Genomic DNA, 19,921 nt, shown 5'->3' on the forward strand with positions numbered 1-19,921 from the left:
GTTTTTAAAAGGGATGTGTATTGCTCTTTTCTTTCATTTTACTTTTTTTACATTTTTGTATGTTTTGTTTCTTAATCTTGTGTGTTGCCTGATGTCTGTTTACCTTTTCTCATAGAAGTCCATGTGTAAGTTATTTGAATATATAACTTCATGAATTCTTTCTGTTGAGGAGGCTGGATATTACTGGAGCATTTGATCAATTTGTATTTATTTATTTTTACCATTTTTGCTAAATAAAATTGTAAATTAAACAGTCGTTTGTTCTCTCTAAGATCTGTTTTACATTAAAGCAGCAAATATTAACGCTGTGAACATTTAAACAATACATGCACAATTACAACATTTAGCAGTATGATACACTCTCCTGTAACCCATTTTGGAAACTATTTACTCCACAGATTGTATTCTGCACACGGCCAGGATGTAGTAAGTCTAAATACAGCTGTGTGAAATTGAAAAAAAACTGTATAATTGGTTCTGTTCCCTCATGACATTTCAATCTAATGGAGGCACATGAGAACAGGATCATCTGCCACATGGTGCGTCATCTGCCATTTTAAGCTCGACTTAATATTAGACAAGCTCAGTCTATCAGAATGAATTTAGTTCCTATAAATAAGCATTTGTGACTTCTCACACATTAAATTCAATTTAAATACAGAATGAATCTTGCATTGGAATGACATCATTTACAGTATTTTGATGCAAAGGAAGAGGTCAACTGAGTGGTCAATAGGATCCATTTGAAATGTTAAAGTACTTTCTCTTAAACTGGTTTAACACACAGACTGGCTGACTTTCTGTAGAGCAGTGTGGTGTAACTGGATTCCTTGAGGGCCGGAGCCCTGCAGAGTTTTGTTCTAACACACATGTAGTTTTCAAATAAGTCTGAAGGACTTGATTGGTTGGATCCAGTGTGTTTAATTAGGGTTGAATCTAAACTCTGCAGGGCTCCAGCGCTCCAAGATTTGAGTCTGAAACCCCTGCTATAGAGAATAAACTGTTCATCAAACATTTCAGCTTCTGACTCAATCAGTTGCAAGTGTGAGGGGAGACTGCCTGTTTGTCCAAACAATGGGCAGGGAGTGTTTTAAGACATTATTATATATATTTAAGTGACCCATAAATTGCACGCTGCACCTTTAAAAAAAAAAACACTGCTTTTTGGTGTTTTATCCTGTCTGTCATAAACACACAAAGATCACAACGTTCGTGACACTATTTGGAAATCCAAAAGGCACTTGTTGTTCTCTGAAAGGTTACTGATTCCAGCACTACGGTTGTCATGTCTGAAACTGCGTTTAGTCTTTCTGGTCACCACTGCATGGTTTTACTCCGTGTGAGCTTGTTTTTGAGTGCGTGTCTCATCTGCAGCATCCGTGAGCGCTTGTCCATAGCCAGCAGGTGACGCTGAAACTCCTGACGCACTTCACGCACCAGCTGCGCGCACGCGGCCTCCACTGCTGAAGCGTCCTCTGCCACAGACAGCTCAAAGAAACTGCACCTACACCACCAGTGAAACCCTACCTTTAACACACACAGCAAAACCTTCTCATTCAAATATTAAATGATTTAATGGAGGCATTTCAATCAAACTGAAGATCATCTAAGTGTGTTCAAACTTTTGACTGGTAGTCATAAAATCATACTTTTTTTTTTATTATTAGGATGGATAATGGAGTTCAAATAACCTTTATTTGTATGTACTTCATACTATCACTCACAACTGTGCAGTTAATAGTAGGGATAAAGCATGCTGACCTCAGGTCTGAGGCTAAGGCCTGTCCCTCATCTGTCCTCACCACTCGGCCATTCTCCATGTCGCATTTGTTGGCAACGATGACTGTTGGAATACCTTGAAGACACACACACACACACACACACGCACAGAATGATGTAATGGATAGCTCTGACGAAGAACAGACTGCCATTAAAATGACAGTACCTGAAGATGAATGGTGTAATAAAATACTGCAGAGCTGTAATCAATCTGTAATTTACAAACTTACACTCACATGCTGCAGTTTACTATATTAAGAGTTCATGCCTGAGGTGAAATCTCTGAACTGAGACCAATTAAGGCAGGCTGAGTCACACTGATGGATAACAGCACTATTTGCTAGTTGAAGGGACCGTATACATAAACAAGACTGCTCGCAGTAGTGCTAATAGCAGAATAGTGTCACTATTTCTCCTTAGTTTGTGATCATTCACATCCTGAATCTGAATGGTCTTACCAAGCGTTTGTTTAACGTGGTCAATCAGTCTCTTCAGGCGCGATACAGCCTCAAAACTGCCACGATCCGTCACAGAGTACATAATGAGGAACCCATCGCCCCATTTAATGGAACTCTCCAGAGACGACGCAGCAGGTCCCACACATTCCTGAAAACAAACACTTCTCAATCCTGGACTTAGAGTCGAAGCGCTGCACATTTTGGATGTCTCCATTATTTAAAAGGATAGTTATTCCAAAAATGAAACCCCGCTGACTTTCACTTTATAGATAAAGCAACCATTCAGTGTAATTGACAGAAACGTTCTTTTGTGTTCTAAAAAGGAAAGAAAGTCATACAGGGCTGGATCGGCATGGTGGTGAGTACATGACGACATTTTCATTTTTGGATAAACTATCCCTTTACCCACACCTGATTTATATCATCAGCTCATTCAAAGACCTAAAATAGGTGTATCAAAGTCCTTCAAAATACCAGAACCGCTACTCTACTGCATTTACACAGACGGTGAAGCTACAGCCTTATCCTATGAATGAACAAGTGCTGCTCTACTGAGTAACACGATCAATGGCAGGCGGGCTGTTAAAGCTGCTCCGGCAGCCTGAGATTCAGCACAGCACACATGAAAGGAAAGGAATGGTTCAGAGAGTCCTGTGTCTCATCAGTGGTTTGACAAGGCAAGATCACCCTGCTGACTTTCTCTGTGTCTATGGAAAAATAGGCCTGTAAAACAGCACAGCGGCAGATGCACAGTGACAAAGAGATGCTCCCTTCATTTTTTAGGTAAGAGCCAAAACACAACACCACAACATACTGTAAGATCAAATCTCAGGCACTCTGTACCTTATTAACAGTGTCCAAAATCTCCAGCTCAATCGCCTCCTTGTCCACGATTTTCTGACACCTGTAGGTGACCTCTAAGAGACACAAAAAGTATATGGCATGTCATATGATGCAGATTACTTGAATACAATGCAGATACACAAATGTTTAGAGCATGAAAACAGCTTTATAGCATCAGTGAGTTTGTATTTCACTTGTTTTACCCCTTTTATGTTCATACTCTCCAATGAAACGTCTGGTGATGAATCTGACACACAGAGCTGGAGTTCAAAAGAGAAAAACAGATCTATTAGAGTCATCAAGATCAACCAATAGTCATTAACCTCGAGAAGAAACACAAAAACAGCATTGTTACCTGTCTTCCCACAGTTATCTCTTCCCAGCACCACGAGCTTCGCCCTCAACATCTTCCGTACAGATTCTGACATGATCACTGTGGATAATACTTTTAGAGGCAGGCCAAATAAATGACCGCGGCTGCTGTTAGTAACAGGTGCTCTTTCTCGGGTTGAGCTTGACTGCACTTCCGCTACGCTAAAGATGATAGATAAATGCGGCAGAGCAGATGCAAATTTGAGTTTAATACAAAGTTAGAATACAAAGCACCGTGTTGAAGAATGAAACAAAGTTCCCCAGAAATACTTACTTTGCTCTCGAAAGTTGTTAAAAGTGTGAGCATCTATATCACTGTGTTCCAGTGGAGACTCTTGTGGAGCTCATATGCTGCAGTCTCTGCTGCTCCTGCGCTCTCCGTCTGTCTGCTATTAGTAATTACATTAGAAATAGCGCGCGCACACACACACTGCGGACAGCACGTCATTGTTCAGCGTGGTCTCTCTTCTTATTCCACACATTCATCACCGGACTCGACTGAGAGACTCATTAAACAACCCGCTGATTTATCGCCTTTGACAGTCGAGCCTCCGGAGCAGCAGAGACAGAACCATTCATTAACTCAGGCTAAAATTAAAGCTTTTTATTTTTGCCCTGATATATCTTTTACTCAGATTACAGAGCATCAGTGGGGATCTTTGAGGAAGATATACTTAGTAGGTAAGTGCTTCTGATTATATGGACAAAAACATTTACAATGTGGAAGAGTTCATGAATAACTAGCAAGAGGTTTGCCTTGTTTGGAAAGTCATTTGTTCCTGTGGAACCTAAGTTTTGAAACATAATGCACTTGACAGAGATATAAATAGACAAAACTACTGTTGATGTGTTATTTATTGATGTCAACATTTTACAGGTCTATGAGTTTTGAGTAAAATATATATACTTTTTTATTAGAATTACAATAACTTGTAATAAAATACACTATTTTCATTTATCATTGCTAAATACTTTTAATTACATTAAGTGTACATTGCTTAATACTATTTTTTTTTAAACTCCAGCTTTGCACTTTTTGTGTTCACATGACCAATAGAGTGATAAACAGCACACTCATGAAGGGATAATTCACCCAAAAATGCCATAATCATTCACTTTGTCATTCTAAAACTTTATGACTTTTCTCTTTTCATGTTGAAAATTAAGACAATATATTGAGAAACATCCCAGTGTTTTTATTTATTTGTTTACTTACCATACAATGAAATAAATTGAACTTTGAAATATCATCTTTTGTTTTCCACAGAAGAAAGAGGTGTCTCGAACAAGTAAAATGTTAAATTATGATTAAATGACATTTTCCTAACTGAAATGATTTTGGATGAGTTCCTGTCGAACTCTGAGAGCTTCTGGGTCGACGGGGTCATTGAGATCGATATTCTCCCCTGATTGGTCCGTGGCCTCAGTCCTCTCAAAAGTCCAGGCATCAAGGCCAGACTGCAGGGAAATGTTATGTAGCACACAGCAGGCCTGGATTATATGGGAGCATTTTTCCGGGGAATACTGCAGGTAACCTTTAGCCCCATCCAGACACCGGAAACGTGTCTGAATGGCTCTGAATGTGCGGTCCACAATCTCATGCGTCGTCGTGTGGGCTAGATTATAGCGGTACTCAGCAGGGGACTCTGGACTCTGCACTGGAGTCATCAGCCACTTCTTCAAAGGGTAACGGTTGTCACCTGGAGACAAGAGACAGAAAATACACTGACATTTTCACAGGATACTTTGGCAACGTCAAGAAAAAGTAACTACAGCAACCAAACTATGTGTCTCACCTAAAAGCCAACCTTCATCATTGTCTTGCTCTTCAAACAGCTTTGCCACACTGGATTGCTTAAAGACCGCTCTATCTGTCAGACTACCTGGCCAATGTGTCTCAGCGCTCAGCAGCAGTCCTCTGGCATCACATACTAATTGGCAATTGATTGAGTGAAATCCTTTTTTATTTACATAGGAAGAGTCATCTGCATTGGGAGCTTTAATGGCTATATGTGCACAGTCCACTACTCCCATGACATTAGGAATTCCTGCTATTCGGTAAAACTCCTCTTTAGACTGCTGCCTGGTGGCCTCATCCCTAGTGAAGCCAATAAACTCGGGTGCTTTCTCAATCAGAGCTTTAGTGACGTTAGAAACACAACGGCTCATGGAGGCCTGGCTGATGCCGATCGCGTCTCCCATCTTGCTCTGGAAAGACCCGGTGGTGTAGAATCCCAGGGCAGCGAGTATCTGGACATCTGGGCTGATGGCTCTGGATCTCTGTGTCCGTCTCAACAAGCTGTCCTTTAGCAGTTCCACTAGGTAATAAATGAACTCACGTGGGAAGCCGAATGTTGTCATCAGAAATTCATCGGACACCGTCTCGATATCGAATCGATCAAGTGTTTTGTGCCCCCGGCCATGCAGCAGCAGGTCACAGTCTAGGATCGCAATAGAGATTGCCATTCCACACACTCAGGAGGACCTGTGGACAGATGACATGTGTGAAGGTCAGCTAGTGTCACGTTACGCCATGTCAATAACTAAAAGATGATACATCCAAATGTTCACATTTCTGGGCTTCTCAGAAGTGGAAATTGTCATAGTTGGGTAAACATCTATAGTGCTGGATGAAAACCACAACAAATATAATTTTTATCTTCCTATAAAATCCACAATAGCATTTCTGGGACTTTCCAGAAGAGGGAAAGAAATTTAATTGCTGTCATGCCCATTGTAGTATGAACTCATCAGCGTTTCTTAGTTTCTGTCATTAAAGGCAAATGAATAAACCACAAAATGATAAATGATTCTGCATGCACCGCTGCACTGATTTCGCCAATGTGTGACTGCTTACAACACAATCTTAAAGCCTATCTTGACCTAATCACGTATTTTTATTACAGTTACAGTTTATTACAGTTACTTATCGCTATTAAACTGAGCTAGTTTGTCGGCTCAGCACAGTATTTTACACAGAACCGACCGTGATATCATAGTGAACAGATGTGATGGACGCAACGGCAGTGGAAAACATTCAGATTGACTGAAAATGAGTTGATCGTTACCTGCTGCACTGGAGATTGTTTGTGTGCGCCGACATCGAAGTGTGACGTCACTCACCGTACATATTTCCAGTTCGAGGGCTACACTTTCGATATTTGTATTGGTTGTTTTAAATAATAAACTAAGAGCAGGTCCATTCATACCATAATATAACCTACATGTGCATATAACTTTATTATATCTAAATTCCGTAGTCATTTGACTATATTTAAAAAACAACGAAAGTGGCGATGTTGAATCGGTACATGCTACACGTCATTCCTGACCTACCCAAACAAGAAAAATAAACAAAAACGGGGAGCTTGTCAGCGTGTGACGCTGTGGTGCTACGATGTGATTAATTAAAAATACAGGATCGTCAAGGCTGTATTTGATCATTTCACGCAGTCAGTCACGCTGTTTTGCTGTTATCGTCACACTCTGCTTGTTAACATTTGAATCTCCGCTCGGTGATGAGCTGTAAGTATCTGCGCATGTTTTGCTAAGGGGTTAGCACTGGCTGCACAGACAGACAGATGACTAAACTATTTGAGATGTTTTGCTGTGAGAAACAAATGAACTAGCAGCTGTCGGGTCACACTGATTCTTATGAAGGTGTTTTAGTGTTGTGTTTTTTTTATTGAGTAAAGTTAGAGGCGAGCTGCCGTGGAGATGCGACAGTATTCATGAAGACACCAGTACTTTCGTTAATTATTACTATTATTAGAGTCGGTGGCGCAAGATGACCCCCACCTTATTTTTCCTCTTGATCATAGAAGCACATAAGTCCCTAGTGGCATGTTATTGTTATTGTACTATAATAATGTAATATGTTTTATCAGTGGGTACTGAACAATAATATGCTAAATCTTGCTTTGTCTGTTGTTTGTCTGTCATCAGTCTTTCAGATATTCAACTATATTGTCAAAGTAAAATTTTTAATAGAATAGAACCAGATGATGCAGTATTTTATATACATGACACTCATCTTTTACATGTTGTATCTAAATATGGTACGATTTTAAAATATGTTAAATCAAAATGTGCATTATTATTATTATTATTATTAATGGGGCTTTTTCCTTCATCGTATCCTACTAATAGTCCTGACCTTCAGTTATGTGTATTATGTTCATTTTTTATTATTGTGTTATTTATATCAGCTTTTTTCACTCTTCACTGAGGAAAGTGTCTTTAATTTGTATGTCTTAGGCTTGAGTGACAATGGATAGTGAACTGAGCTCACAGGACAGGAAAGACTTGGATAAATTCATCAAATTCTTTGCCTTGAAGGTGATTGCATTAATTGCTTCAATGCTAAGGGTATTGTTTCATTCATGAAATCTGTTACCCCGTGCAACAGGGTGATGATACCCTTTGCTTTATGTGTGTGTCTTTCAGACAGTGCAAGTTATAGTTCAAGCTCGGCTTGGAGAGAAGATCAGCACTTGCTCATCTTCATCACCGACAGGGTCAGACTGGGTAAGACACCTCCAGGATGCTTCAATTACAGAGCTCCTGTTTTTTCTTCATCATAACTAACGTGAGTTCTGCCTGTCTGGTTGTTTTCATGTTTTTATCAAGTTTAATCTGGCAATAAAAGACATCCCAGAGGTGACTCATGAGGCAAAAAAAGCTCTTGCTGGACAGCTGCCTGGCATCGGCCGATCCATGTGTGTGGAGATCTCCCTCAAAACCTCAGAGGTCTAGTCTTTCTTTTAGTTCACCATGACAAAGATATAAATCTTAATAAAAAAATGTTTACTTGAGTATTAACAAATTGTGTTTTCCCATGCAGGGAGACACCATGGAGCTGGAGACGTGGTGTTTGGAAATGAATGAAAAGTAAGTAAGCACACACAGTTCCCCTTCATAGACCGGAGATTGATACATTATTGATACAGCCAGTCAATATTTACTAAAGCAGGGCATAACTAGGGTTTGCATTTTTTCCAGGTGTGATAAGGACATTAAAGTGTCCTATACAGTTTATAACCGCCTGTCTCTGCTGCTCAAGTCTTTGCTGGCCATCACAAGGGTGACTCCTGCTTACAAGCTTTCACGTAAACAAGGGCATGATTATGTCATACTCTACAGGTAATCAACACACTTTCTTCTTGCACCACAAAGCTCTATATTGCTTGATACATGAGTTCATACAGAGGAGAAAAAACAGGATGTCATATGTACAATCCGATCTTATTAATATCTCTATGGTAGGATCTATTTTGGAGAAGTCCAGCTGACAGGTCTCGGGGAAGGTAATATTACAAAGAATTCTCTTCAGAATACTAATAAAGGACTTGTAGATGTTCTGTAGTATTTGTTTATCCTCTTCACTGCTCTCTGCAGGCTTCCAGTCCGTGCGGGTGGGTGTTGTAGGCACTCCTATAGGCACCATCACTTTGTCCTGTGCATATCGCACTAATTTGGCCCTCATGTCTTCAAGGTATATGTTATAGCTTCCTGTATTCAACACATTCAAGTATTTGGATATTCTGGTTATTGTAGTTTTGTTGTGTTGTTGTGCAAGAAATTGTCCTTGTGTGCCTCACAGGCAATTTGAGAGGACAGGCCCTATCATGGGTATCATCATTGATCATTTTGTGGAGCGTCCCTTCACTAATATGGCACACATGCATCCCTGCACTTACAGGTGCGTAAAAATCATAGATATGGTATAGGAATTCATACTTTTTATTAATGCTTTTATTCAGCATGACATTAGTTGATCAAAAGTGGCAACGGATACTTTTACATTGTTACAAAACTAGGGATGGAATGATGCCAAGCTGGTTGAAAATCGATACAAATATGCAATGATTCAAGTCGCTTGAGAAGTTAAATGAATCACAAAACAATTTGTGGTGGGGGTTTATATTAGTGTATCTCTGAGGGGAACTGACTGTCTTCAGAAAATTCAATGGTATTTTCTTTTCATCGTGGCTCTGCAAAATGCATATTAAAACAGTATTTAAAAAAAAACAGAGTGCTACTGTGTTAACAGCGATAACCTGCGATAAAGGAAATGCTGTATAGCTGCTGTTCCATAAGCGCCACCTGCTGTCAGAGAGTGAATCTGCATCTCATTCAGTGCATCTGCTGATATTGTTTGTAGCATAATTTCACAAAGCTAAAGTCAGACCATTCTGTTTTTGCTTTAAATTTTGAAATGATACAATCAAATTTAGATCACAAACTGCTCATGCTGCATGTATTGTTTGGATTGTGATTATAATGCAGTGTTTGCGTATACTTTTAAATGGAAAGAGCACAGACAAAGCCTAAGTTTGTTTATATGAGGAGATTTATTTTATTTGTATTTATTTTTTCGATTTAGGATTTGTTTTAAAAATACAGTTTCTTTTGTTATCAATAATTTGACATGAAAGGTGTTCGAATTTTGTCTGAGAAATTATAAAAGGCAGCTTTTCATTTATAATTTGTCGTAAATGTAATTTTGTTAAAGAAAATCGTAGTGTGAAATCAGTATTGTGAATCATATTGCATCATGAGATGAGTGAATCATTAACATCCCTATACAAAACATTTCTCTTTCCAATAAATGCTGTTCTTTCTATTCATCAAAGAATTATGGAAAACAATATATCATAGTTCCTACTTATTACAGAAAAGAAAATGCAAAACTTTTCAACATTGATAATAATAAGAAATGTTTCATTTGCACCAAATCGGCATATTAGAATGATTTCTATATGACACTGGAGTAATGGAAATTCAGCTTTGCCATCACAGGAATAAATTTAATCATAAAATAGAAAAGTTATTTTAAATTGTAATAATATTTCACATTCTTACTGTATTTTTGATCAAATAAATGCGGCCTTGGTGAGCATAAGAGACTTCTTTCCAAAACATTTAAAAAATCTTACCAACCCCCAAACTGTTGCATATATTGCAGTGTAGAATATCACCTGAATTGTTATTTATAGTCAAATTTATATTTCAATTTTTTTTTACTATAAAGTAGATAGTAGGTTTTTTTTCAGTGTTCAAAATGATTTGGAATTAAACCATTAATACCAGAAGTTACCCTTTACATACTGATGGTACAAGGATTCAAGCTGATAACTCTGCTTTCTTGTCCTTTGGCCTGTTCTTTTTTCTCTCTTAGAGCGCCTGGAGAAGATGAGGGAGGGACTTATGCAGGAATAGATGACTCTCAGGAGGTGTGCACCACGTCCTTTTCCACCTCCCCACCATCACAGGTAATGGCATCGCTATCAGCGATCCATCTATCCCATTACAAATAACCCTTCACCACCTTCCTTGTACAGGTCAGGCTTCAGTACAGGTGCAGTGCAGCCTGCCATAAGAGATTAACTGTTAACCTTGGATAAGCTGTTTTCATTCATGAGTCTCTTTCAACTCTTCCCTGATGTACAAGTCTCATTCTTTATATGGGGTTATTGGAGATTGCTGCTTAGTACAGTACATATCTTTCCTATTCTTAGGTGTTTTCTTTTCATTATTTTTCTCAGCTTTTGGTTAGTCTGCTGTCTCGATCAGTGTCGTTTGAACTTATATATATATACTTAAAACTAAACAGTAGCACACAGCTACTAAACTACTAAAATTTAAAACTAATTTAGGAATAAATGCTGTTTTAAAATAATACTAAAATAGCATTGGTCTTGGTGTACTTGCCTTAGTATTTACCTTTCCACATAATGCTTGTGTATTGGAGGTTGCAGAAGACTAGCATTAAAGTAATTTATGTGACTATGGAATCAGATTCTCGCTCCCCGTTATCTCTTTCTGTGGTAGCGCTTTCATTTCTATTATTGCTTTTGTTTTCTTTCTTTCTCTTTCTTTCTTTCTTTCTTTTTCTTTCTGTGTATGTGTGTAGTGTGTGTGTACTGTAAGTCAGGCACATTTTAAGACACCTAAGCCGGCTCTGATGGCCACACTGAAGGTTCCCCTCATGGGGCTTGGCATCTCACAGCAAGTGAGTCCAGTATGTGTTTGTGAGAGAAGTGTGTGTACACGCATGCAGCTGGTAGATTAAGTACAAAGTGTGTGTGTGTGGCCTGCCCCAGTAACCTATACTCCACTGCTTACCCTTCATAACCTTGTATAACCTTTTAATGAAGAGGGTTATACAGTACCACTCACACAAGAGATTGTTTGAGCACTGCTCTGACAAAAGCACACAAATCACTGCTGCCTTCTCCTTAAACTGAAATGCCTGCTGAAGCATTTGTGTGTTTGCTCTGACAACTTCTGATCCTTCTTGCGCTCTGCTCTGCAGTGAGGTTTTAACAGGACCAGATTTAAAAAGCTGACCTCTTAATCTGACATTTGACTCTTATTTGTGACATGAATCTCTCTGTCTCAGCTGTACAGCTCTCGTCTGTCATATCAGACTCCGGCTCTGGGAACTGTGGATTTGTGCCATCCTACGGCTTGTACTGCTGCTGCACATCCTCACCAGGTACAGCACACAGTGCACCAGCGCATACACACATGCAGGAGCCCCACCCTCGCTGTCATGACTTCATTCCCTTGATCCCTTCCGATGTAGAACAGCTGCTTGGAATTACTTGCACGTGTCTACAGAAATGAGTTTACATGTGTCATCCTGAGCTGACTGTGGTGGCCATGTTATGTGTCTCTTCTAAATCAGATGGTTGTGCCGGGTAAAGAAGGTGGAGTCCCACAGGTGCCAGCTCAGCCTAATCATGGCACTGCAGCTGAGCATGGTCGTATCCCATCATGCCCCAATGGACAGTCCCCTCAGCCGGCACAGCCCACATCCTGTAGTAGGTAAGAGTGTGAAGAGATTAAAACATTTTCAATACTGATTTTTCATTGATCAATTCAGCAACATTTGATTCCGTCTGTGTGTCTGTGTGTCTGTGTCTGTGTGTGTGTGTGTGGTAGCGAGGTGAAGACTGTGTGCTGTGATGCTCTAGAGACCACCTTTACCAGGAAAGTTGGTGCTTTTGTCAACAAAGCCACCACTCAGGTTAGAATATACTTATAATTTATAATAACCTACTGAACAAAAATGACCTTATTGTATATTGAAGTAGTTCTCATAAAAATCAACATCAATCAGATATGCTGATTTGGTGCTCAAGAAACATTTCTTCTACTTCTTCTTGTAATTATTGCACATGTTGAGCAAAATTGTGCTCCTTAACATTTTTTGTAGAAACTGTGAACTTTTCAGAATTTTTTGTTGCATAGAACGATCAAAATAACACCATTTATTTGAAATAGAAATCTTTTTAAATGTCATAACTGTGACTTTGGATCAATTTAATGCATTTTTATGAATAAAATGATGAACATTGAAAAGTGATGAACACTGTCATGTTCAGGGAGAAATGCATTCTGATGTGTTGTGTATGTGTGGAACTCAGGTGACAACAACCAGCCTGGATCTTCCTTTTGCTGCATTCGCTCCAAGAGCCTATGACCTGGAGGTGAACGACCCAATGGTATTAAAACCGAAAAACACACATGCATACTATGTATTTCAAATTAAGAAAACCCACTTGGACTCTACGTGTCCTTAGTGTGCAGCTGCATCATCCACTGTCTCCTATTGAGAGGTGTTGTTCTCTGTTTGCAGGTACACCCTCCTCCATCCCCAGCTCCTTCGTCTCCCTTGCAAGGCAGCCTGCACTCAAACAGCTCAAGCCAAAGCGGGGGGCAGCCACAAGATGACTTTGTCATGGTTGACTTCGTAAGTACACCAACATATAATAAACATTCACTTCTCAAGATCTGCTGAACAATTGAGAGCTATGTAACAGAGAACACACTGAAAGGCACTGCAACAGTACAATGAGTGAATCTGAACTGATAAGTATCATTAGAGAGATGGGTTCTGGTAGGCACTTTGTTGTTTTTGATTCCTCTTGTGAGCGGTTTGATTTAGGGCTGCACGATTATGACAAAAATCATAATTGTCGATTATTCCCTTGAAATTGTAATTGCGATTATTAATTATGATTAGCACAATTTACATTGAATGATATTTATACCATTGTTTGATGCAACTGCATGCCATATTTTAATGAAAATAAACAAGCTGAAAACACTAGCTGAAAACACTTTTAGTGCTTTTCTATAGTATTAAGCCTGAAATGTCAACTATACATCAGATTGGTTTCTTCTTTAAATGATAAAAAAGTACAAATATGAATGTTATTATAATGTTATACTCAAACTAAAATTAAAACAATGGAAAAACCCTTAAGATAACTTGGAAAGAAATAAATGCACCTTAAGCACGCTGAATAATTTAAGTGGACTATGAACGATAAATAGCCGCTTTGAACAAATACATAATTGTGGCATCCATAATTGTAATCGCGATTAGAAATTTGATTAATTGTGCAGTCTTAGTTTGACAGCAAAAGGGAGTTTTATCAAGCATCTAGTGATCCAGACAAGTCAAAAAAAGAAACTTAGACTCTGGACCTGAGAGAAAGCTACATATGATTGCTGTTTAATAAATCTAAAGACTTTACTCTATTTTTATTTCATAAATACAGTGTTGAATGATGCAGTATCCCTCAGTTAGAAGTCTTTGAAGCTAGTGAGTTGATGTTGCTGAAGAGAGGCCCAAAGTGACCTGCTCGATCATGTTATTTCTTTAAGTCTGTTTCTGCATGGCAGAGCAGCACTGTTTCGGTGTTGATCAAAGCTCTATAGCGTCGGGGTAAATCAATACAAATTCTAGAGGATTAAAAACAAGAAAAGACCATCTTGCTTTGTGTGGGCAGCTGGGACATGAGAATTGGACTGTGAAACCAGTTCTGTAAACAAGCAAGAATTGATTATCTTGTTAAGTCAAAACTTCTAAGTCAGGGATGGTTAACTCCGGTCCTGGGTGTCTACTGGCCTGCAGAGTTTAGCTCCATTCCTGAACAAACACGCATGAAGAATCTAACTTAAGCAAAGACACTGGAAGGCAAGCCTGCAACCTTTAGCCAAAAAAGTGTAACGGCTAATGCTAACTTTGGCTTTGGTGTTACAAAGGAAAGGAGACAGAGGCTTTTGTATGATTGGCCGTTACGCTTTTTCCAATGGTAAGTACTACAGACCCTTGCATCTCCCAAAAATAAGACAATCTTTGACTTCAGAATTGCTTAAAAATTACAGACAGGTGTGTTTGATTAAGGTTGCCCATCCCTGGCCTGTTCTAAGTGTGTGGTAAAAGCCAGATATGGTTCATATTAAGACTCCACAATTTAATCACACTTCTAATTGCAATTACAATTATGGATGCCACAATTACGTAATCGTTCAAAGCAGAAATGAATCGTTCAAAGTCCACTTAAGTTATTCTGCGTGCTTAAAATTATTTTTTTTCTTTCCACATTTCCATCGTTTTAATTTTAGTTTTAGTATAACATTTTAGGCTTAATACTATAGAAAAGCACTAAAGGTTTTTTCAGTTGGAGTGTTTTCAGCTTGTTTATTTTCATATAAATATACAGCATGCAGTTGCATCAAACAATGGTATAAACATCATATTACATAAATTGTAATAATTGGGGTATAATCGACAATTATGATTTTTGTCGTAATGGTGCAGCCCTAGTTCATATTATAGTTTAAAGACCAGTTCTGTGTTTGTGTGCCAAGCAGAAACCTGCATTCTCTAAGGATGACCTTTTGCCAATGGATCTGGGGACTTTCTATAAAGAGTTTCAAAACCCTCCTCAACTTGCAAGCCTGTCCATCGATGTCAGCGCTCAGTCTATGGCTGAGGATTTGGTGAGAAACAAACACATTTTCATCACAGCACATACTGAACATTTTAGCAATCTATATGGGACAGGTTGACCTTTAAAGCAAGAAAAGCATGAGAATATACACTAGAGTAGAAACAATGATAGTATTCATATAGGTATTGCAAGTATTGTTTATGTGTAGTACTTAGGGTGATTTATTCACATTCATGCCGTAGTATGATGTTAAAACTTCAGTAACATTGTAATGTGTTCATTATTAGTTGTTTGGTAACATGAACATATTTTTGCAGGATTCTCTTCCAGAGAAGCTGGCTATTTATGAGAAGAACATTGATGAGTTTGATGCATTTGTGGACACGCTACAATAGAACAGAACAGAGATTGCATCCTTCACAACTTCTTTACTCTTCTTGCTTCCTTCACTGAAGCATCCCTCATTGGATGTCTTCATTAACCCTGTTTTGTGTCAGTTTTTCCTTGTGCAATGAGCTATGAAGAGAATCATCATTCAAGAAAAAAGTGAAAAGAGGTATAAAGAGAACAGCATCTGTTAAAGAAACTGAGCATCATAAAATTACCAACACTTGTATTTATTAAAATAGCAGAACTGCGTAAGTAAAGCTCACTGTAATGAATGTATAAACTTGTACCAGCCTTTATTTTTGTTTTTCTCATCACGACAACACGTGTAGTTCACTGATTTCTGTCATTGTACTGCTGACTCCATACTAATTCTCTACAGCTTAAATGTGAGGGGAAAACTTGAATAATCTAAGAGTATGTCCACTTTTGCTTTAGAGTTAAACATGAATGACACTACAGTGAATATTGACAACAGTGAATTGTGAGTCTGTGTCTGCTTATCTGGTTCTTGTAAATGCATCCTTCCATAACTTTTCATCCTTTTTTTATTTTATTAATTAGGGACTGTTTATCAGTACATCTTGTCAGTTTTTTAGATGGTGAGGAATGCCCTTTTCCCCTTTTTTTCTTTTAAAGCTTATGTTTGGCAAGTCATTAGGAGCTGGACCGTCTTTTATTATTTTAAGTGTATTCTTTCTCTCCTCACTCGGTTAATATGGCATGTAAATGTTGGGGTAATAAACTGATTTATTTCGGACGGGCCTGTGCTTGTTTTCACTGTATGCTGAACTCGTCAAAAAACATACGCAAACGTCCCCGGTTACTCACGTAACCTTAGTTCCCTGAGAGGAGGGAACGAGACATTACGTATGGGGAAATCCATTTCCTCGAAATTATGAAGTCTGATTGAATAACTCTTTTGCTTGCAAATAGCCAATGGCGCCCTCACCCTCACCTGATTGGCTGACAGCCATCAATATAGGTGACGGTGGGCGCCAAAACCCTCAGAATCTTCCACTGAACGAGAGTAATGAGGCTGGAAGGTTTTTCCACACGGCAGGTTACGTAATGTCTCGTTCCCTCCTCTCAGGGAACTAAGGTTACGTGAGTAACCGGGGACGTTCCCTTATCGAGTCGGTCTCTCGACATTACGTATGGGGAACAATAAAACCCCCGCCGTGTGGGAAATACTGTCCGGCCCAGCTCGCATCGAGCCACAGAAGAGCATAAGCACTAGCTCTTACAGCGCGTTAGCTCTAGGTAGGGTACCGGACCTGGTTGAAACACCTCTTGGCACAGAGCCAAATCAGCTCTTACACCATCGTAATCCAGTGCACCCAGATAAGCAAAACTGGTGTGATATGGGGAAAATGCAGCAATATGTTGGTGCTTGGGAATACACTGCCGGCTTATAATGCGGGCATAATAAAGGGACCACATTAGATAGTGAATGAATACCTCAACCGCAGCTATTACAACAATAACTGACGCTGACCTGGTAGAAAGAACCACGGCTAGTGCACGCGCTAGGTAGGGCGTGCCCATAGTTTAGTCCAAAGACTGCTCAACTCCCTCCTCCTGCACTGACAGCACATGTGATGCGAACGAGGGAATGTCCAGATTATAGAATCTCGCAAACGTGTTGCGAGACGACCAGCCCGCTGCGAAACAAATGTCCTGAATAGACATACCTTTCGCCCAACCCCATGACGACGCCAAACTCCTTGTGGAGTGGGCGTGCACCCCGATTGGGCAGGCGGTTCCCCGGGAAGCATAAGCTAGTCGCACAGCCTCCACTATCCAGTGTGATAGCCTCTGCTTCGACAGCGCGCTGCCCTTCTTGGCACCCGCGTAGCAGACGAAAAGCTGCTCTGAAGTTCGAAACTGGCTAGTTCTGTTCACATATGCACGCAGGGCACGCACGGGGCACAAAGCGCACTTCTGAGACACTGAATTACTGTCCTCCTCGGGGCAAAATGCTTGAATTGTAACTATCTGAGCTCTGAACGGCGTTGAGAGCACTTTAGGCGAATAACCGCGTTTGGGTAAAAGTCTGACCATACAATCGTCCGGTCCAAACTGCATACACGCGCTGTTCACTGACAGGGCATGCAAGTCTCCCACTCGTTTCCCGCAAGCTAGCGCGAGCAGTAGCGCCGTCTTAAATGAGAGCACTTTAAGGTCGCTTAACTCGGCTGGTTCAAAAGGTGGGTTGGACAGCGCACTAAGCACTAATGACAGGTCCCAGACCGGCATCTGACGAAGGCGGGGTGGATTAAGCCGCCTAGCTCCCCGAAGAAAGCTCGTTATCAGGGGGTGCCTCCCCACTGAATGGCCGTCTAGCAAGTCACGAAAAACGGCGATAGCGGCCACGTAGACTTTCACTGTAGATGGGGTACTGCCAGCATCCAGACGTTCCTGTAGGAAGGTCAGAATAATGGAGATATCGCAACTCCTGGGGTCCTCATTTTTGTCAACACACCAGTTAGCAAATACTTTCCACTTCAGAGTGTATAAACGCCTCGTCGAAGGGGCTCTAGCCTCTGCTATTGTCTGCAGCACTCGCTGATATACTCCACGCTGATCTGCCACACATGCAGATCCCAAAGCTCTGGGTTGGGGTGCCATATGGTGCCCCTCGCCTGGGATAAGAGGTCCCTTCTCGGCGGGATCCGCCACGGGGGAAGCCGCGACATGTTCACCAGTTCCGGGAACCACGGCTGGTTGGGCCATTTGGGTGCTACCAGGATCAACGCACATCTCTCCTCCCTGATCTTCTGCAGCACCAGCGGCATTAACTTGACTGGGGGAAAACCATACTTCCGTCCCTTTGGCCAGCGGCTCGACAGCGCGTCTCCCCCCAGGGGGGATGCTGTCAGCGAGAAGTACAGAGGGCAGTGGGCGTTCTCTTGCGACGCAAAGAGGTCGATCTCCGCTTTGCCAAACAGATTCCAGATCATATTTATCGTTTGCGGATGGAGCCTCCATTCTCCGTGTACAATGGCCTCCCTGGACAGCATGTCCGCGCCGCAATTCAAACTGCCCGGTACGTGCACTGCTCGAATCGACAGAAGTACCCTGTCCGTCCATAACAGCAGCTGTCTCGCTAATCCCTGCAGGGATCGCGAACGCAAACCTCCCTGGCGATTGATGTACGCCACCACCGCCGTGTTGTCCGTTCTGATGAGAACATGACGGTGTTTCACAAACGGAAGGAAACTCTGCAGCGCTAGATGAACCGCTTCCATCTCCAAGCAGTTTATATGCCAGCGCGTCTGGTCCCCTGTCCACGTACCGAATGCTGGTCTGCCATCGCATAGGGCTCCCCAGCCTGATAGTGAAGCATCCGTAGTGACCACTACACGCCTGACCACTCTGCCCATAGCAGCACCCTGCTCGAATATGGTCGTGCCGAACCAAGGCGCCAGAGTCTCGAGACATGAACGCGTTATGATAAGGCGTTCCGTTCCCGCTCTCCACGCCCGCGGCTTCACTCGGCTCTGTAACCAGTGTTGAAGCGGTCTCATGTGTAACAAGCCCAGTCTGCAGACGGTGGCTGCGGCCGCCATCAGACCGAGCAACCTCTGAAACGTTCTTAAGGGGATAGCTCTGCCTTGAACGAAGAGGGCTAGTGTATTTTGAATCGACTGGATTCTCGGCTCTGACAGCTTCGCGGTCATAGAGCGCGAGTCCAGTATCATACCCAGGAATGTGATATATTGGCGCGGCTGCAGTGTGCTCTTCTGAATGTTCACAGACAGCCCCAAACCTGTCAGATGGGCGAGGAGTCTGTGTTTGTGTTCCTCGAGAGCGCTTCTCGACCGTGCGATGACTAACCAGTCGTCGAGATAATTCAGTATGCGCATTCCACTGAGCTTCAGGGGAGCGAGCGCTGTATTCATGCATATTGTAAATACACGGGGAGCCAAAGCGAGCCCAAACGGCAACACTTTGAACTGGTACGCCACACCCTCGAATGCAAAACGCAGGAAGCGCCTGTGATGTGGGGCTATCTGGATGTGGAAGTAAGCATCCTTTAGATCCACTGCAATGAAGTAATCGTCGGGCTGAATGTGCGCGAGGATCTGCTTCACAGTTATCATCTTGAACGTGCGTTTCGCGAGCGCTTTGTTCAGTAATCTCAGGTCTAAGATGGGGCGCATACCTCCGTCCTTTTTCGGAACTAGAAAATAACGGCTGTAGAAACCGGAATTTCTCCGTTCCACGGGCACTATCTCTACTGCTTGTTTGGCCAGGAGAGAGGATATTTCTGCTCGTAGCAGCGGGGCGCTCTGTTCTGACACTTCTGTCATAATCACACCGCCG

General features: G+C 41.2%; 3 protein-coding genes across 6 annotated transcripts; 1 reads left to right on the forward strand and 2 right to left on the reverse strand.

The window, feature by feature from the left end:
- Window positions 1-223: 223 nt before the first annotated feature.
- LOC128016813 (ras-related and estrogen-regulated growth inhibitor) lies at window positions 224-3,935 on the reverse strand. 2 transcript variants are annotated; one of them, XM_052601639.1, is made up of 7 exons: window positions 3,727-3,935; window positions 3,436-3,614; window positions 3,284-3,340; window positions 3,081-3,154; window positions 2,238-2,385; window positions 1,762-1,855; window positions 224-1,504 (listed from the first exon to the last, which is right to left on the reverse strand). In XM_052601639.1, exons 2-7 carry the CDS (start codon window positions 3,506-3,508, stop codon window positions 1,315-1,317), a joined length of 636 nt encoding a protein of 211 aa, XP_052457599.1. In that variant the 5' UTR covers window positions 3,509-3,614; window positions 3,727-3,935; the 3' UTR covers window positions 224-1,314. The 2 variants fall into 2 exon arrangements, with proteins under 2 accessions (XP_052457599.1, XP_052457598.1); XM_052601638.1 differs by having other exon boundaries at window positions 3,436-3,513; window positions 3,727-3,934.
- A 138-nt stretch (window positions 3,936-4,073) lies between these two features.
- LOC128016812 (putative nuclease HARBI1) lies at window positions 4,074-6,657 on the reverse strand. 2 transcript variants are annotated; one of them, XM_052601636.1, is made up of 3 exons: window positions 6,521-6,657; window positions 5,249-5,937; window positions 4,074-5,152 (listed from the first exon to the last, which is right to left on the reverse strand). In XM_052601636.1, the coding sequence occupies exons 2-3, from the start codon at window positions 5,916-5,918 to the stop codon at window positions 4,776-4,778; spliced, it is 1,047 nt and encodes a 348-aa protein (XP_052457596.1). In that variant the 5' UTR covers window positions 5,919-5,937; window positions 6,521-6,657; the 3' UTR covers window positions 4,074-4,775. The 2 variants fall into 2 exon arrangements, with proteins under 2 accessions (XP_052457596.1, XP_052457597.1); XM_052601637.1 differs by lacking the exon at window positions 6,521-6,657 and adding an exon at window positions 6,439-6,515.
- A 107-nt stretch (window positions 6,658-6,764) lies between these two features.
- On the forward strand, window positions 6,765-16,352 carry LOC128016811 (autophagy-related protein 13). Of its 2 annotated transcripts, XM_052601634.1 has the most exons (18): window positions 6,765-6,977; window positions 7,710-7,790; window positions 7,899-7,979; window positions 8,082-8,201; window positions 8,296-8,342; window positions 8,454-8,594; window positions 8,718-8,758; window positions 8,850-8,946; window positions 9,055-9,153; window positions 10,633-10,726; window positions 11,368-11,466; window positions 11,857-11,952; window positions 12,145-12,284; window positions 12,402-12,486; window positions 12,887-12,964; window positions 13,099-13,212; window positions 15,126-15,254; window positions 15,523-16,352. In XM_052601634.1, exons 2-18 carry the CDS (start codon window positions 7,722-7,724, stop codon window positions 15,598-15,600), a joined length of 1,608 nt encoding a protein of 535 aa, XP_052457594.1. In that variant the 5' UTR covers window positions 6,765-6,977; window positions 7,710-7,721; the 3' UTR covers window positions 15,601-16,352. The 2 variants fall into 2 exon arrangements, with proteins under 2 accessions (XP_052457594.1, XP_052457595.1); XM_052601635.1 differs by lacking the exon at window positions 11,368-11,466 and having other exon boundaries at window positions 6,767-6,977.
- Window positions 16,353-19,921: the final 3,569 nt, after the last annotated feature.

Source organism: Carassius gibelio, chromosome A7 (assembly GCF_023724105.1).
Source record: "Carassius gibelio isolate Cgi1373 ecotype wild population from Czech Republic chromosome A7, carGib1.2-hapl.c, whole genome shotgun sequence".
NCBI classification, from domain to species: Eukaryota; Metazoa; Chordata; class Actinopteri; order Cypriniformes; family Cyprinidae; genus Carassius; species Carassius gibelio.

Bases quoted from the DNA above. Each gene is read 5' to 3' on its own strand.
- LOC128016813 (XM_052601638.1), bottom strand. The intron at 3,341-3,435 runs GTAACAATGCTG...TTTGAACTCCAG, and splicing joins AGATAACTGTGGGAAGACAG to CTCTGTGTGTCAGATTCATC. The intron at 1,856-2,237 runs GTAAGACCATTC...TGTGTCTTCAAG, and splicing joins CCACGTTAAACAAACGCTTG to GTATTCCAACAGTCATCGTT.
- LOC128016812 (XM_052601636.1), bottom strand. From the start codon at position 5,918: ATGGCAATCTCTATTGCGATCCTAGACTGTGACCTGCTGCTGCATGGC. The intron at 5,153-5,248 runs GTGAGACACATA...TCTTGTCTCCAG, and splicing joins TGATGAAGGTTGGCTTTTAG to GTGACAACCGTTACCCTTTG.
- LOC128016811 (XM_052601634.1), top strand. From the start codon at position 7,722: ATGGATAGTGAACTGAGCTCACAGGACAGGAAAGACTTGGATAAATTC. The intron at 7,791-7,898 runs GTGATTGCATTA...TGTGTCTTTCAG, and splicing joins TCAAATTCTTTGCCTTGAAG to ACAGTGCAAGTTATAGTTCA. The intron at 13,213-15,125 runs GTAAGTACACCA...TGTGCCAAGCAG, and splicing joins ACTTTGTCATGGTTGACTTC to AAACCTGCATTCTCTAAGGA.